The sequence below is a fragment of the Pocillopora verrucosa genome, chromosome 12, assembly GCF_036669915.1.
Source record: "Pocillopora verrucosa isolate sample1 chromosome 12, ASM3666991v2, whole genome shotgun sequence".
Lineage (NCBI taxonomy): Eukaryota > Metazoa > Cnidaria > Anthozoa > Scleractinia > Pocilloporidae > Pocillopora > Pocillopora verrucosa.
Genome location: NC_089323.1, coordinates 8936424 through 8955729, shown reverse-complemented (window position 1 = coordinate 8955729; position 19306 = coordinate 8936424). Strand labels below are relative to the sequence as shown.

At 38.7% G+C, this 19306-nt stretch overlaps 2 protein-coding genes across 2 annotated transcripts; one reads left to right on the top strand and one right to left on the bottom strand.

Annotated features, from left to right (window-relative positions):
- Window positions 1-1383: 1383 nt before the first annotated feature.
- On the bottom strand, window positions 1384-5374 carry LOC131783149 (serine protease hepsin-like). The gene is made up of 5 exons (XM_059099887.2): window positions 5360-5374; window positions 5002-5077; window positions 3242-3433; window positions 2477-2632; window positions 1384-1832 (listed from the first exon to the last, which is right to left on the bottom strand). The coding sequence occupies exons 1-5, from the start codon at window positions 5372-5374 to the stop codon at window positions 1384-1386; spliced, it is 888 nt and encodes a 295-aa protein (XP_058955870.2).
- Window positions 5375-14652: 9278 nt separating this feature from the next.
- LOC131783145 (adenosine receptor A2b-like) lies at window positions 14653-15869 on the top strand. Its single transcript, XM_059099884.2, has one exon. It carries the CDS (start codon window positions 14711-14713, stop codon window positions 15569-15571), a length of 861 nt encoding a protein of 286 aa, XP_058955867.2. The 5' UTR covers window positions 14653-14710; the 3' UTR covers window positions 15572-15869.
- The last annotated feature ends 3437 nt before the right edge of the window (window positions 15870-19306 follow it).

Sequence of the window (19306 nt, the reverse complement as noted above, 5' to 3'; positions counted from 1 at the left end):
TTGGTCACGTTTACTTGGGGTGACCCGCTTGCCCGGTCTGCTGAGAAGGGTTATCCTGTCATGTAAACGTCCCAAGGTAGGGTAACCCGCCTAGCCGGGGTCGTGTTCATGTTCCAAAAAGGTCAAATGAGCACAAAATTAACGAAACACCGGTGTGTTAAAACTTTGTACATTTCCTAACCGTCCCAATGCAGAGCTAAAACGTGAAAACACCCATTTTTACGTCCTCCTAGTAATGAAACCTCGACGGCTATTTAGTTACCTTTTTACTTTGAGCTCAACACTACATTCACATGTTATATTGAAGTGAAGACGCTTTACCGTCAGAAACGGTGAATACATCGAGCTATTGGCCAAAATCTTTGAAGAAAATGCATTATGTTTTTGCGGCAACGTTTTATAACACGTCACCGTAGTGACATCTTTAATTACAAACAACCTCGAAAAACTTCAGGTAATTAAGTGTTAACAACTGAGTTGAATTGGCCACCGTAAAGAATTTAAAGGCTGACGTTTCGAGCGTTAGCCCTTCGTTAGGGCGATTGGAGGAATTGTGGGTTGTGTGTGGATTTATATGCAGGAAATGGAGCTACGCTATTGGTGGGAATATGGTGACGAGAAAACAAGAATAAATTAGGTGAATGAAAAGTGCTCGTTGATGCTGTGGGGACTAGAAGTGCCGATTTGGAAGATAAATTTTTGCTCTACTGTTTTGCGGCTTTCTGAACTGCCTAGATCTTGGGAAAGGCCGCAAACTGCCATATGCACTCTTTACGGTGGCCAATTTACGTTTTCAACTCAGTTGTTAACATTAAATTATCTGTTACACTCTGCCACTGACGCAGCACCACACTTTTTTTTTTAGAAACTTGCCCCCTTTATTCGAAAAAATTCAGCCCGGTTTCCCGGGTTTTTAAGATTTATGTGAACGTGGGCTATTTTTTCGGCCACGGCTAGGCGGGTTACCTTACCTACCTGGGTTCCCCCACATCCATGTAAACAGGCTCTGAAATCCCAAACTTGCTTAATGAGCCCTGTAAATATGTAAATATGTTATTAACTACTGTGAATAAAGAAATGTCTTATGTTTGAACTGCAGATTAATAGTGAAGATGAACAACAACAACAATGGTTCCCCCGGTGAAAGCCCATGGATGCTGTCTAACCTGTCCTCCTTCGTTACGGCATCTGAATCAACATTTTGTGAACACACCGAAGGTTTAAGCAGAGGTTTTCGGTGAAGTGATTGCGTTTTAGTTTATAAATGGTTAGTACATGCCTTATCTCAGATCCGATCACGGATTGACAAGAGTTGTGAGGCGATGATGATTGGACGTCACAATAGATTGTTTTCTCTAGCGAGGCAATCTCATTCTTACTTCGTCAAATGAAACTAGCGTCTGTAGCAACCATATCTTTCACCCAATCCATCAGAACACTCATATCACTGTACACACCCAGTTTATTGGGCTCTCCGCACCCCACTCCCCACGAAACGACGCCAGAAAGGTACCATACCCCACTTTCTTGACACGCCAGCGGTCCTCCACTGTCAAACTGACACGGTCCCACTCCTCCTTCAGCTGAACCTGCGCAGAGAGCCCTTTCATGTATGAGGCCGTTATAAATCTCCGGGTTGTTACACAGTTCCCTCGACACGAGTGGAACCTGTGCCTCCTGAAGCATCGTTGGGTGAGGGCCATTAGTTGCCAGTCTTCCCCAGCCGGTAACGTAGCATGTAGTGCCTGGGAGAAAACGTGCATCGTTTGGCATCAAGCATATTGGAAAGGTACAGCTTGTTAATAACAACTTCTGCTTCAAAAGAACCATGGCTGAGGGAAAAAATATAAAAATACCTATGCACTCAAGGTTCTTTCTAAAGTTTTGTGTGGTTAAGTGTAGCTTTTGTCCCACAAGACATGATTAGTACCCGCTCGATTAAACATAGCGTCCCTCCCCCCTCCCGCTATTTCTCCTCCAACTTAAAAAGTTATAAGCCATAAAACTAACCAAATTTATAGGTCATCCATATATTGGCTTATCAGTGAGTTGAATTTGAATTGAATTCAACGAATAAAAATCAAAATCTACAGCCTCTATTCTTCAGTGCAGGCCATGTCTCACTAATCGAGCTGCCAAGTTCTATTAATAAACGAAGGGGACATGATGGCACACTTCCATTCCCTTTCTCCCCTACCTCCACCAGTTTTCGACTTTTTAATAATCCTTAATCTACTTCTACTCATATTCTATGCTCTCTTAGTCTTACTAAAAACTAACTGATTAAAAAACTCAATTCATGTATGAGGCACACTTGCAGCGCTCTACCTGAGAAGAATATCCCTTTCAGGTATGTAAGAACTTTCTGTAGGCTGCATATGTACGTTGACCTGGTTATCATTGGGCTTTCCTTTAAGAAAATATAATTCTGTATTCCATTCTGCTCTCTAGTTTTTTTCCTTCAAATTCTACTCACCAACGTCATAGTCCGACGGAAACTCGTACGTTGGTGCGTTGGATGTATATTGTGGGTGAAGATAGATATTAGAAATCTCCAAGCTTCTTTTGAGAGATGCATTCACTTTTAAATTGCGTTCACCTGCTATAACACTCCAGTGAGTTGGGATAGCATCTGTGAGAGAAGAAATTATGCCTTGTTAGCAAAATGGAGATTGATAAGGTCGCAGAAAAATCAGGATCGGTGAGATGGATTTTCAAATCTATACAGTGTTGGAAGCGTTGGCCCTCTGTGGTCGGGAATCAAGGTGGAGTGGCCACAGACACCTTTTCTTTTTTAGCCATAATGAACTTCCACGAGAATTAACCTAGTTAATCATCACACTCTTGTGAATATCAATATTTTGACTCGCCGTCGCAATAAAGGTGATAAGTTCTCCAATTGCACTGAGTATATTGATTATGCAACATACAACTGTATTGAGAGACCTCTCAGTGTCCCATCATTTCCTAAAATCATGGCTGTTGATAAATTCGGGAGATTTTTAATGTAATTTTACTTTGAAATGATAATTTTTTTTTAAAGGTGTGCTTTGACATGACTCACCCGTGCGAACAGTTCTTTTACGAAGTGAAAGGCGCTTGGGTCTTAGAACATCGGAATAAGGTCTGACTTAAGGGAATTTTCACTTTCTTTACCTTTTCATTATGCCTCTTTTTTCTTTTTAGATCCAAAACCACGAATGTATCAATGAGTTTGAGAGGAGCATGTGTCATGACATACCTTTATCGAAACAGTGAGCAGCAGTCACAATCCAGTCAGAGGTTATCAGAGACCCCCCACAGACTTGTTCACCATCTGAGATCAGTGCTACCTGCCATGGCCAGCGGGACACATGACAACTTTGTCCTCCCATAATACGCTTGGATGAATTTTCCGTAGTGTCATCAGAAAACTGTATTCCACAATCCTGACCTAAAATGAATAAAGAGATTTTAATTTTTGCAATTTAGCGGTCGACGAAAGAGAACGCACAATAATCAGGTTGTTAGCAACACCAGGGATTCATGTGAGGTCGACTGCCATGCTATTTGATCTCAAGATATCAATGTTATCTCGGACTGGTGGAACGATCAAAGATGGTCCTCGTTATCGTGTTGTGCTCATGTTGCTTTTGGATCGTTCGCTCAAGCGTTTCACGAAATATCTCATTTCATCATATTATTGATGCATATAGCTAAATGCCAACTTAGATTTCACATTAGTTAGTAAAACTAACATTCAACGCTGCATTACTTTCTATTTCTTCTGTCTAACAGTAGGCGGAAGCGTCCAAAGTACGCGCGACTCGCTCAGAACAATCTCCCCGTTTTTTTTCCATTCTAATCAACACATTAACGCTTCCTTGCTATACCTACGTGTCTCACGATTGGTCTTTTAAAATGAAGAGCTATGTATTTAGCGAAACAACAGAACTTGATGGTCAAGCGGTAATAAAAACGACCAAGTCTGACTCTATATTCCGTCGCGCGTCAAGTACTTTTCGACGGTAGTCAGGTACATGTCAGTAAAGCTTTCTAAAGGTCCGTTCAAATTTCTTTGAAATAAAACGATATACCTCGATGCTCGACCATAATCAAACCTCTAAACGATAAGAAAACAAGAACAGAAAGTTCTCTAAACTTTTCATATTACTCCTACAGTGCAGAAAAGAGATCATTTATGTTCTGATCAAAATAACCAATACAAAAAGAAACAGCTTACGAGCCTTACGCTTGTTAAATTCCATCGAGGGTCTCAAACGGGCTCATAAAACAGGTGTTATGATCACTTTGTTGGGCATTGTGGCGCATTTGGCGTGCTAAAATTTGATGGAGATTTTAGCGGGCTAAAATATATTTCTTGCACTCTCGCGTGTTTGTTCAGACTGCCTTTTTTGTCATTCCGTTTTTCATTTCTTATTTTCTAATGCCTTCCAAAGAGATAACAATAGTGATACAGTTTATGTTGCTGGGTATATATATATGTTTTTGGCCCTTTTAGGGGTCATTTTAATCCTGAGTTGGGCACAAAACGTGTTTGTGCTTACGAAAAAATAAAGGATTTTGTTTTAATATCAAAGACCGTTTTCCATTAACTGCTAATATTCAACTCAATTCATCTCGCTGCTATGTACCAACTAAAAGCGTGGAAGGGCTGAATTTCTGATCGAAAGGATCGAGGTTTGAGCCTTGGTTGTGCCGGAACAGAGTTTTTTCTTCTCTGGGAAAGACTCTCGTCTCGAACAATGCTTCACCGCTAAGGTTTGTAAAATAGTACTGGTTTATTGTCCAACATGTTACAGGGGTAATCTATAAATAATCTATACCCCTTTCCAATGAGAATGGGTCCAGTTTATCCCCAGCAAATAAGTTCTTGAGTCGAAAGCGTTTAGCTGCACAATACTTGATATTTTAGGACCTTCCTCGATGAAATACTTCTTGAAGTAACTTTCTGCAAAAGATACAGGCTTTTATTGACAACTGTATATATATCAAACCTACCTTTTCCATTAAAGGAACAAACTAGCACCACAAGACAAACAGTCCACTCGACTTTTCCAGCGACCTTCCTGTTGACCTGTGATTAACAAGCATGGAATAAAGATTATGAGGTAATTTCCCGTTTTTAAATCATTCGGCGGAAAAAAAGGCTTAGTACACTATAGAATCAAAACCCGACTTTGCATAGAGAGGTAAATTATACAAATGGTTTACACAAATGGTGTGATACAAAAAGATATATCCATCTATTTAGGTTTTTTTCTTAATTGTAGATGTGAGACTGAGGCCAAATTACTGAAAAATTAATTGTCACAAATCTTGACTACGGGTCATAACAATCGAAAAAATTATGTCTTACCACGAGAGACTCCATCTATAAACCGTGCAAGTGGGCAAAAACGCTGTTATCTTGCTCCCATCGATTGTTCTTTTTGTGGAATGATGTTGAACAGAACTTTTATAATTACAAAGAGTGTCGGTATGGTGTTCAATATCACGCTTTAATTCATTGAAACATTTTCACGCAATTAAGTTCCTTGTTCCAGAGCAAAGGTTTTTACATGTTGTTGACACAGCATGGAAAAAATTGTTGTAGCGGTGAATATTCATATACCCAATCAGCGATCTTATGTTTCAAGCAATCTGATTCGTTCGCTGTAACGTGCTTATGAACGCTCCTGAGCGAAATACGCGTGAAACACAGTGACTCGATGAACTAGCGTTTCAGAAAAGGGTAGGGAAGCTTTGCTGAAATGATTTATGAGTTAGCGAAGTTTAAAATTATTTTTCCAGAAAACATCGCTGGTATTTGCTTCAATTCGTGTAATTAATTTCACAGCAGTTAAAAGTGTCTGGGAGCCCTCTTGTACTCATTGCTCTAATACTCTAAAATATAATCGTTGTTTCCGATTAGAAAGGATGATTGAGAGCAAATTTTAACAAGTCTGAAGTTGCTTCACGGCTTAGTTAGCACGAAAGGTTTCCTGTGTTTAAAGAGAAATTGGGGTCTGTTCGCCCTTCTATCATCGAAACCAAATTTATAAAACAGTTTGTGACACGAAAAACTGCGACAAGTATTCAAAAGCGTGACCGAACAATCCTTACTTCGATATACGAACACTGAGCTTAAACCGGTTGAAATATCATTAACCCTTTAACTCTCAAGATCTGATTGTTAATTCTCACTTGTAGCTGCTTCACATTTCGTTATAAATTAGCTACAAAAATTTGATATTAGATCAAGGTTGAAGCTTTTATCTGATAAGTTTGAGTATTCTCATTACCTGTTTGCGGGATGATTTGTGGATATCATAGGGAGAGGTTACATGTTAATCTCCTCTGGGAGTTCAAGGGTTAAAGCCGGAAGGTCACTTATTTTGCCATATATTTATTAAATGTATTGGACTGAAAAAGGTAAGGTCAATCATTGGCATATTACTAGGCATTAGCGCAAAGTTGCTGAGCAAAAGCCTCTCTTTTTTCTTGATTTTATGAGTATAGAAAATGACAGTTGGCAGCTTTAGGTTATATCATTGACTTAAAGTTTGCATAAGTTTCACAAAAAAATTACGAACTGATAAAAAAATTTCCCTCATAAAGATCGCGATCTCCAGTCCGAAAACGGGAAGTTAGTTTATAGTAAAATTCTCTGTGGCAGCGCTCAGAACTGTTTTATTTTTGACAACAGAATGATCGTACATTTTCGTACATCCTCATTTTTGTTTTGAACGCCTTTATATCCTACACCGCTGTTGTGTTCAACAAAATTCACGCGATGAGGCAAACTTTATCTTTACTGGCACCTTTCAAAATACTGCTTTTGAGTCCTAAAGTTTCTGATACTATCGCTGATTTGTTAACTCAGCCGTGATACATCATGATACTTGTCATTTGATCCAAGAAAAACATTGCGGACGATGCCCTGACATCCATTCTTCTACTGGTTATCATATCTGCTCTAAGGAGAGTATTTATCCTTCAACTGTTTACTAAATAGTTCGAGAGTCATCGTATTACTGCATCGACGATTTATTTGCTGTTCATGTTTACATTCATTTGTAGAACTTACTATCTTTTAGAACCACTTTCTGACCACATCTTTCCAAGGAAGACTGTTTTTTTTTTATTTATCTTTCAAATTCCGGAAAACTTTTGTAGAAAAATAGGTCCGCAATGCGTACTTGTGTGGGATTTCATTGACAAAGTGTTTGCCAGGGGTTTTTGAGCGGAAGCAAACCTGTCTCTCACCGTGAGTCAACTGTGCTACAGGGGTGATATTAGGCCTGGAATCAACAGTCTGAATAGTAATTTTTGTGCGAGAATTATTTGAACAAATACAGATTCACAGGAGGGATCTGGGGTATTAACTTATACTTTTATCAAGCAATATGCCTTTCCCTCCCTCCCTGGAAGCTTTTTTGCATGTTTTTGAACGTTTGGTAATCGTCTTCAACAAATAAATTACCTCTTGGTGGCTTAGGCTATTTATTTGTTTATACGGCAATACTGGAAATACTTGGAGCAGTAAATATTTTCGTAACAGTCATTGAAAAAAAATTGAAAAAATTTCTGCTACTACTTTTTAACTCGTGGATACACGATAGCGTAGAAACGAGTTCTTGTGGCGCTCTGCGATATGCAAATTAGCGTGGACTCTTCGTAATTAGTCGTAATTAGTCGGCTTCGAACTCGAGATCTATCCTTCCGAAGAAGTAAGTCCAAAGTCCTGGCGCTATTATGATTGCACTGATCGTTGCCATATTTTTATTGTCTTTACACGCCTGTTTCGACATTTACTATATTGAAATGGACTTCAAATGTTTCAGATTAGTGCTATGATCAACTTAAAAACCAAATTTGAAGGGTCTTCGAATCGTCCATGCGCTAAACATAACGAGGACCAGCGAGAATCACGAAGAGTTTGTGAGTGACAGCAAGCTGTTGACACAGAAATTCCCACGGAAACATGTACACATGACTTTAAAAAAAATGGTAATTTGCAGCATTATTTCTTTCTACGCCAATTTGGGTCTTTCCGTTGTAATCGTTTCGTTTTGTTATTCTTCTATGCAAACGTGACTGTTTTGATGGTAAGAATGAAAGATGATCGCTTTCAAGAAGTCGTTGCCGAGCACGTGACTATAATCTGGCCGGTGTTGTTTTGATTACTTGACGATCTTTTTCGCTGAGAATACAGGACTACTTCCTATTTCAAGGAATGCTTTCCCGATTAATTTCTATCGCATCGGTGTAAAAAAGTACAGGTATATGGGTGTTCTGAAAAACAAAAGGGAAATTCAAAACTACGAGAAATTGCGAGTAAGGCCTGTTCCAAACGTCGTGCTACTGCCGTGCCGAACTCAAATGAAATAGTAATTTCGATTTAAGCACGGCAGTAGCACGCCGTTTGAAACCATTAAGCGCGGCACGGCTGAATTAGGCCTGTTCCAAACGTCGTGCTACTGCCGTGCCGAACTCAAATGAATTTGGCTCGGCAGTGGCACGACGATAGCACGGCAGCGGTTTCAAACGTCGAACCTAATGCAGTCGCGCCAAATTCAAAAGACAAAACAAACCATCCATCCAGCGGTATCGCCCCATCCAAAATGGCGGAGGGAAACCTTAGCGAAGAGCGCGAGAAGTTTGTTTTGTTTAAGACAATTTTAAATGCCAGAAGGCAACGCAGGCGAATGCAACAGTCCATATTGAATACTGTTATTGCAAGGAGAGGATTACTTTTGAAAGTTTTTTCATTTATTCTTCTTCTGGTTTCCCTTGACGAGAGCCAGCAAGTTACTGTATTACGATCGTGCCGGCGTTTCCAAACCCTAACCCTAACCCTAACCCTAAGCAATTTATTGTCACCGTCGGATTCCTCTTCTCTCAAGCTTTCGGGCAAAACGGGTAGATTTGTCTTTTTTTATTAGTGCGCATGCGTAATAGTATGCAAATAATGCAAAATCCGTTAAATTAATTTATGAATTGAGTTCGGCGCGACAGTAGCACAACGTTTGAAACCAAGTCGTGCTACTGCCGTGCGGCACGGCAAGGCTTGCCGCGCTAAGTAGTCGTGCCGAACCTAATTCAGCCGTGCCGCGCTTAATGGTTTCAAACGGCGTGCTACTGCCGTGCTTAAATCGAAATTACTATTTCATTTGAGTTCGGCACGGCAGTAGCACGACGTTTGGAACAGGCCTTAGGTTCGGCACGACTACTTAGCGCGGCAAGCCTTGCCGTGCTATCGTCGTGCCACTGCCGAGCCAAATTCATTTGAGTTCGGCACGGCAGTAGCACGACGTTTGGAACAGGCCTAATCGGCCTCTTCTGCTACACGCGGGTTTTTTTGGTGTAACATGCGTGTGTTTCCCATAAGTTACAAGCACTTTACGCACGTGGGAATGCTGCAATCACGAATTTTAGATTACGTGAAAGTCACGCATGTGGTTGTTTGCTCACTTCACTAATATGTTTGTTTGCTTGTTGTTGTTTTTTTTGGTATCCTGGAGTATTTCAGGAGGGGTTGCAGACTCAACTGTGGAATAATTGTTTAATGCAGGGTTGTCAATAAAGGTTGCAGTTAGAAATTAGCCAAGATGCTAAAGGAGCTGCCTTGAAATTTCAAGACTGTGTGTTATGTAGTTTATTTTTGTCTTTTGTAAATGGTTGTTAAACTGGACAACTCTTAGAAAGATGACTTCAAACTTAATTTTAAAAGGCCTGTTCTGGTACCAAATGAATAAGCAGCATTTCCTTATTAATAGTCACTATTGCAAGTTTCTCATCACAAATTCCTCTGAAAAAAGGGAAACAACTCTTTTCATAACTATTTACTGCTTTCTTTTGTTGCTCTCTTAACTTAAAAACAATGTACATCATGATAAAGCAATTTGTTATAGGACACCGTGAAATGAGGCCCAAACAGCTTTATGATCTGTGAAATATGTTTCTAAAACATCTGCTTGTATATCAATGTTAGATATATTTGTATATATATGATCAATTACTGTGTTGTTGTCAGTTGTATAAGTTGATATGAACTGTTTGTAATGGTTATCCCTCACTAGTAAATTATACAAAGGTCTTCTGTCTGTTTCAATAAGCCAATTTATATTAAAGTCTCCAGTAATGATTTTGTTGTCTGGTGAAATGTTATTTAATACCTCAGTTATTGCTTCATAAAGTTGTCTTACAGGCACGTTTTTTTTGATCCAATCCTCAAGACTTGCTAACTTAATTACTGTTATTTCAACACCATGTATATTGTGACAATAGGGGTATCCAGGTAAGTATGGGATTTTACTGTACACAGCTGTACCACCATAAGACCTTGATCCATTGCTGGAAATAAGGTTATCATTACGGAAGAGAACATAACCAGCAATGTCATACATGTCCTTATTATCTTGAGAATTAAATCTTGTTTATGTGAAAATATTGATATCAGCACTTAGATAAATTAAGTCTTTATGTATATCTTCTGTGTTTGTGAAGAGACCTTACATTAAGATAACACAGTTTAAGAAGGGAAAATGTTATGTCATGGAGAGGGGAGATGCAAAGCTTAAGTTTTGCAGTAGTTCTTGATCTCTCCATCTGGATTAACAGCAATCCTGCTTTCACACAAATCAGAAATATATAGGCCTTCTATAGCAGTCACTCTACTGAGTCCCACATAATGTATGTGTGGAATAGTATTTCTGGTACTAAAATCCACAACAATTCTACTGTCAGTATCACCTTGTGACCTGTGAATTGTTTTTGCTGCTGCAGGACGCAGTGGAAATTGTTTTCTAACAACTTGTGCTGTTCTGTTTCTACCTACCACAAACTGTGTAGTCACAGGGTTTACTGGGGTCCATGTGTGTTCAATTCCTTGTACATACAAATGTCTTTTTTCATTCCTTGTTTTCTGACCTACAACTGAGTGGTCAAATTGTACCCATACAATACCAGATGGTTTGGTTTGTTGATGTAACTGAACTAGTTTAACAACATTTCCAGCACCATTTGTCATGCCATCTTCGGTTCGTACATTCATGACAAGGTGTGTTCTTTCACCCTCAGCAAGACAAAGGGTTGAGGCTAACTGTTTTGTTTTTCTTGGATCATTGGGTATTTGTCTTAGTATTTTGTTTCTTAGCTCTGGAGAGATAGCTCCAATAACACTATCTTGAGCATTTATTGTGAATTTGTTTCCTGTGGCTGCATTATGGGCCCTTTGTTTAAATTCATCTACTTTAGCATTCTGTATAAATAAGTGAGGTGCATCTATTGGGTTGTTGATGTCTTCTTGTATAGCTCTCTTTAAGATTTGCAATGTCAGCTACTGTGTGTTTACCTTTACGCAACCTATTAAGTAATTTTACAAACAATTTGCTGTCTCTTTGACCCATGATTTCATTAAGTTCAAACATTTTAAAGTGTTAATGCCATAAACTGGGAGAAAGAACAGCATAAATCTACATTTTTGAGGTCTTTGAAAATATAAGCATCCATAACAGATTCTAATTGGAGTAAGTCACCAATAGCAATTATGCTCACACCTCCAAAATCCTCTCTACAGCCTTTTATATCTTTAAGCCTATTGTTTAGCTGTATTGCAAACATACCATTTCCTACCATTGAGATTTCATCAACAAAAATCAATTGACTTCTCAAAGTGTTTAGTCTACTTGAATCAAGCTGTTTGTAATTTCTCAGTGATTGATTGGCAGGAATGGCCAGAGTGCTATGAGGAGTGTTACCCTTAAGTTTTACCAGTTGGAGCTAATAGTATAACTTTGATCTGATGAAAATCATCACCAGCTCTAGTGTTATAATACTTAAGCACTGCCTGATACAAAGCTTTTGTTAAATGCAATTTGCCAACACCAGCCCCTCCACTGAGGAAGCAGTAGAAAGGGGTTTCTGAGGTTTTAATCTGATGTAAAATGTGATAAAAAATTATTTTTGCTCTTTATCGGGTGTCTGGACCATTTGACGAAAATCGAAATCAGGTAATTCATTCAATATCAGTGGTTCATTATTCAGCGATGTTGATGGAATGTTGAGATCATCAGAGAGGTCATAGTTTTCACTAAAATCAGGATGTAAATCTTCATGAGATCCAATCCTTGAACGGAATTGGTCAATGGAGATCCCCATATTTACTTGTGTCCTTGAGCGAGCAACAACAACAATCCAACTAACTAGAAACTCAGTTTATTAAAATAGATAACACTCTTGACAGTTCAAGGCAAAAAATAGTTTCTTTCAGTTTGTGACACTTTGAGACACTCGTGAGACATTTTGAGACACTCGTGAGACACTTTGAGACACCCTGAGACTCTTTGAAGCGCAACCCGCACAAATACATTCAAGCCGACAAATGTTGGCTTGCCAGAGTACAATGACTCCTTTCAATCTGGCACAACCCGCATCGAAGGTCCAAGCCAATAAATGTTGGCTTGTGAAAGCGTAAAAGCTCCTGTGCAACCTGCACTGAACACAAGCCGCGTTTCAGCGTGTTGGCTTACGTGAAAAAATCTTCTGTTATAGACATCTGAAGAAATAACGAAACAAACGCCTTAGATTATGAAAGAAAGAACACAAACCAGGTGTACAAACGTAATCGCCTTTCGTGAGAGCTTAATCGTGAAGCTCCCACAACAAAATTGAAAAGTTAAAGCACGCAAAGAACCCGTGAAAATATGAAATGACTTATCCTTACCTTGGAAACAAAAATCCCCAAGAAACAAACATGAAATTCCGAATAAGTTCTCCAAAACCCAACGACTGAGAAGAGAAATAGCCGCCGTACAATACACTATGAAAAAACGCTGACTGGAATCCAGTCTTCACGGCTCACTGAACGCAAATAGAAACCACGTGACAAGCACTTCTCTCTCGTGGACAAATAAATAAAGAAATAAAGAAATAAATTTCGCGGGCCTTGACAAAGTGTGGGAAATCCCACACAAAAATGACGTCGAGGCCATCTTATGTTGAACTGGCCGTGGTGGCATGTAAACGATTGAACTTGTGGTTTACGCGTTGTGTTTTCAGTTGCCTCGGTTGCAAGCTAAAGAAAATGAAAGTGTTTTCATTCTTTGCGTTGTCGCTTGCATTTGCATTTGCGTTGGGGTAGTTCACGTGTAAATCGTTGCATTTACAATAGCGTTTGTGTTTGCAGTTACATCCTACGTGTGAACCAGGCATAAGATTGTAAGCTTACGTACGGTAATAAAACTCAAACACAGCTAACTACGGTCTTCGCAGTGACTGAAGCAGGCCTCAGAAATTACATCGGCCGCCCTTCGAGTGAACAACTAAGATCTTACTCTGATATCCTTTCCGATGCGTTGAGCGGAAAGCCACATCAAACACAGTGGCCGAGTTTTACTGCGCCGTTACCTTGAGAAATCTTCATGTTCCTCTGAATTCGGCTGTTGTCCATTCATAAAACAGCCAAAACTTGTGTTTTACTTTCTATGTTATTTGTTGTGAAGGATTATTAAATTTCCAACGGTCTTTAGGCCGCGTAAAAACATTTGCTACTACAACATTAATTTCGAATCCAATTGTGTTTTTAGAGAGAGAGGAGGACATTAACAATTCAGTTTTTTTGTTTCGGCTATAGGTCGCAAATTAAGTCTTTACCCAAAGCTGCTGCCCAGCCGGCAAAACAAAATATGTCTATGAAAACTTGCAACAAAAGTAGGGATGTACCCGCGACTCAACTCGCAATGGATAGCGTTCAGATGGGAGAATACTGCCCGCTCTTAGAACCAATCAGATTGAAGGATTTGTAGAATACCGCCCGCTCAAGCACTGTGAAAAAAAATTAAGTTGTTTATTCGTTGCACTATATTTAACTTTACAGCAAAGCAGTTATCTGTTTCAAATTAAAAGAAAAACACGCAATTTAACTTAGACTCCCTTTTATGGAAATAGTTAAATGTGGGAAAGTGACACTAACCTGTCTACTTCCACTTTCCTGGTGGACAGCATTATTCATGTTTTGACGATCTATAAAAAATTCATCAGTCTTATGTCGTAGAAATTGTTTTCACTTTCTCAATACCATCATTAGCTATATAAACCGTCTTTTTTTCTCCATTTTCACTCGTCTATTTTTACCTTGTTTTAGTCCCGTTGCCAATCTAGGATGGGGAATAGAGACTTGCGATCGAAACGAGGGATAATATCACAAAAAATGATTGAGTAGATTGGAAACACATTGAGTAATACTATTTCATGGAAGGGACTTTTTTCATATCCCATGTTGTCAGCCTTCATTCTGTGTCCTTGTAAAGCAGCTTAAGACATCTGGCTCGGCGTAGGCACTAGACATTTGCATGTATATTCAAACTAACAAGCTTTCAGCTTTCAGCCTTAATAAGACTGTTTGGAATGAAAAATTATTTAGAATTTCAGTTCACAGGCTAAAAGTTTTCAATATCAAGTCTTTAATTTTAGCAATCGGGGGAGATTACTGCCTTAAATACGCAAGAGCACAAAGCACTCGCGTAATTTTATGATATATGGAGAAAACAGATGACAACAGAATGCTATGCTTCATTATGCATTAAACGGCGGACGAATTAAGAAAGCGTTTTAACCACCTGGTCATATTCTAGGATCAATTTATTTGGCTTAGAATCGGCGGGGAGACAGTTTGCCGTACAATTTTTTCACTTAAACGATCACGTTAAGATAATTACTGTTCATAATGGCACATGTTGAAGCCCTATCCACCTCAAAGTACATCATTATCGTCGTGAACGCCTTCACAGCATTTACAGCAATCGTTTTCAATAGTTTCACAATTCAAGCCATAAGGAAAACTCCCTCTTTACCAAAACCTCTGAAAACATTACTGTTGAGTCTTGCCGTTTCTGATGTCGCTGTTGGTTTGGTTGCGCAGCCTTTCTTCATTGTTCGCTTGAAAATTTCACAGGAAACTGTTCCCAAGATGTGGTTAATCCAAAATGTACTCGCTAACGCTTCGTTCCTCGGTATCGTTGCTCTAAGTTTGGAGAGATTCTTGGCCGTTCATCTTCATCTTAGATATCAGGAACTGGTGACTCACAAGCGCGTTCTTGGTCTGACAATTTCAGCATGGGTGTTCAGTGCTCTTCTTTCATTCTTTTGCCTTTGGTTCGATGAAGAATTGAAAAGGGCTATCATTATCAAAATCATCATTTGGAGTCTATGCTTCATTTTCATAACTGTTATAAGCGTCAGACTCTACTTTACAGTTAGACACCATGCAGACCAGATTCAAGCTTTACAAGTACAACAAGCAGCACAGAATGGTGACTTAGCAAATGCCTTGAGGCTGAGGAAATCTGCGGTCAGCACGTTTTATGTATATTTTGCGTTTTTAGCTTGTTATTTGCCATTTTATTGTACTCTTCTTGCCAAAAAGATATTTAACTGGCCCTCTCCAACTTTGAAAGTTTTTTATAAATGCTCTAGCACACTAATGTTTATAAATTCATCTCTAGATCCTGTTATTTATTGTTGGAGAATGAGAGACATCAGACAATCTATCAAGGACATATTGCGAAATATGTTTCGCAGGACTTAAATGCAGATAATGAAAACAGGACGTTGCATAACTTATTACTTATCAGCCATCTTTATATATATCATATATTCTTTTTAATTAATTTCGCCAGTTTTTCTTTTTCTCGGCTTTTTTTGCGGTTCTAGTTCAGTGAAAGTTGTTAGTTTCTGTGCAAAGTTGTCAAGATTGCCGAGTAAAATTCAAGTACGTTTTTGAAATGGACTTTTATTGAAACAACTTTCATTTTTCATATTATTATAGATGAAATGTAGAGGGCAATACTAAAAGACGAGAATGGACACTTGAACATTGAAACAAAAACGCGACTCTTACATCCTGTGGGTCTCCAGTGAATAAATAAAAGGGTGTAAACTTTCTGTTGATACCACTGCAACAGTTAAGGAAATAAAACAAACTTAGTACGTTGAGGTCTACCTTGTATCGCATGGTCGTCTCGCAAAGTCTTTTAAACATCCGAGTTTACCTAAAATACTCCTTTCTAGGACTGGACTGATCATAGTACAACGACCATTTATTGATCACGCTTGATTTCTACTGAACTAGGTCTTTTAATTTGTCTTCTTCCTAAAATGACTGATCATTGAGGTTGCTTTTGATAATGAATTCTTTCGCACAGCTGATAATAACAAAATTATTTCTTGAAGAGCAAACGCCTTTCTTTTCCAGCCGCTTATTAATCAGTTTTATCTTAATGCCCCTCTCCCTTGGTGTAGTACTTTTTAATGAGTCAGCCAGAATCGCGATATCCATTTCCTTTATCCCGCAAGCCACCTAAGGGTCATAACATTGTAGTAATATTTGTCTCTTATAAAGTCGACATTTTGTATAAGAAACTCGTCAGATATGAATATATATCTCACCACAACTGTGCGACTCAAGAACACACAAAATTTGGAACCTTTGGATCACTAAGAGACGTTTTGGTAGTGATTAATTTTACCGACAAAATTTAGAAGACGAATATTAAAGCTACTCTACAAGTTATTTTTAAATACCAAAGCTTTTGGATTTAATGGGTCAAAATTCATTTTCAAAATTACGATTAGGCAATTTCGAAGGCGTTCAAAGTGTCGTATTACGGTTGGCGCTTAAGAATGGGTCCTGACTCTTTCGCGCATGTTTGAATCTCAGTTGTGCCGCCAATTGTTTCTTTTATCTTGGTATATAATTCGTCTAGTTTGCAACCGATTTAGATGGGTCAAATGGCCGCTCAAGTTGGAGAATTCTCACTGGTTTTACTTCTGGTCTTCCGCGGATCCGTAAAAGCCGTGGGAGAAAGATCAGAGGGTCCAAAAACAAGATTTCCCAGCCGTTTGTTACCTTCGTTTCCATACAGAATTAAAAAGTAAGCATTCTCATAAATAAATTAAGCGATTTGATTTTTTTCCTTTCGTTCTCAGAGATACGGAGTTTCTTATAATACTAAAATTTTGTTGCTACTAACTCTCGAATATGTCAGATACCGGTCGTGTTTATCAATTTTTCAGCTATCTTCTCTACACGATTGCCAAAGAGATGGAGAGGAAGGTGGCGAATCTTCCTTCGCTGCAGTTGTGGAGAAAACCATGCAACAAACGTGCATTAAAGGCATCGTCGTCAACAATCGAATAACAAATGTCTTAGGAAAAAAGATTGGGACCATGTGTGCAAAGCTAAAGCGAGAAAAGAGGAAAAGTGGAGGTTTCGGTGTCAAGAGGCTCACTAACAAATGGCGCCACCAAACTTATTCTGTCAAGTTATTTTATCACGAGCTGGATAATTACTGTACTGAAAACGAGCGCTAGACGAATCTTCGAAGAATGGCATTACCAAGCGACAGAAACTTGAAGAAGAGCTCTACGACACAGAGAGAAACTGCAAGTATCACAAAAAAAGATTCCAACGTGGTGAGTTTTCACTCGCTTTGCGATTTTGTCTACGGCTGTCACAGCGACAGGATGAAAGTTCGGCTGAGGGTACTCCTAAGAAGGATTGTTGTCGGAATAAGTGACTGACTTTTCGACAACAGCAACTATCAACACTATATTCACTCACTGTGTTCAGACAATTTACTGAATGACTTTAACGATGACAATGACAATGACTGAAACAATAACGACGACAATAACGGTTAAAAAAATATTAGTGGGCCAGATAGTGACAGACAGAGAAAGTGGTAGGAAAGTTACAATGAAGGTGACAGAGACGGTAACAGGTAAGGTAACGGTGACCTACAGTGACAATGACAAAAAAAAAATAGTGATGACGGTGGGGATCACGATAAATGAAATAAATGAGCTACTTATGCTAACCCACAGGTCTCAACATCTTAATTAGTGGTCTAACATTTCTCTTGCGTTGGCAGACAGTGACAAAGACAGTGACAACAACAGAGACGTTGACAGTAACAGAGGCAAAGACAGTGAAAGTGAGTGACTCAAAGGGACAATGAAGTGACACTGTCAATTGCATGGAAAGAGACAATAACAGTAAAAGTGACATTTACAAAGACAAAGACAGATACATTGACGAAGACAGTCACAAAGACAGTGACAAACAAAGTAACATTGAAGTGATAAAGCCAGTGACAGTGACAGGGTGAATTGGAGTGAAAGTGAGAGTACCAAAGACAGTTACGATAAAATAACAGTAGCAAGGACAAAGATAAAGAGAGAGACAGTGACACCAATAGTGGCAGTGACAGATACCAAAAGAGAAGTGACGGCGACACTGACGCTGGCACTGAAACTGTCAGTGACAGTGAAATTGGCGTTCAGAGTAACAGTGACATTAAGAGTGAAAGAGACAACGACAGTGACAGGGACAGTAACAGAGACAGTGACAGACACAGTGACAACGACAAAGATATCCTTATTAAGCATCTACTGTTGGATTTTGTTTCAAAGGCGCGATGAAAATCACTCTGAGTGCTCCCCAAGCTTCCCACGGGCATTAATAATTTGAAAAACGCACGCCATTAAACAATGTGGCAAAGGGAAAAGCACCCCTATCCTTGCTACTCTATAATGCAGATGAATGGCTCACTTCTTGGAAAATGAGTGAAAAAACACCTCAAAATATTTGAACAATTAATAAGTAACTGCGTAACATGTCATTTTGACAAACCTTTGCAGTCGTAAAATACTCGTAGCAAAGTTCTATATGTGTGCGTCATTTATTATTGACAATGTAATAAACGCCCCTTTTCCCTAACATCATCTTGTTTGATAACGTGATACAGATACGCAGAATAAACGTTTGTCTTTATGACAGTGATATATTTAACAATTCAAGCAGCAATATAATGTTACAAACTTCTACACTTAGCAACAAATCAGCTTGAACTTCTCATTAATCTTCAAAATCATTTCAGCATTAGCTAAGGAAAAATGTTGACAAAACAGTGTACTTTTGTAGTTAAAGCTGACTACCTTTTAATACATTCAAGTATGACTGAGCTATTTCGTTGATGCCAATATTTACATTTTTCACCATTGCCATTTAAAACAATTTCGAGAAAGACGGAAACAAAGAGAAACACGCACAACCATTACTAAGTTCTTTTATCGTTGTTTTTACATGCACAGAACATATTCAACTGCATTACATCAATTTACAGCACTAGACGAGAGAAAGTAAATTAAAAGATTCTTCGTGTCTTCCATCAAATATCATCTGCATTTTTTTTTGAAGTTATGTTTTTAATGTTCAACTGTTGACTTTTAAGTTAAAAGTTTAAAAGCCTTATATAATACT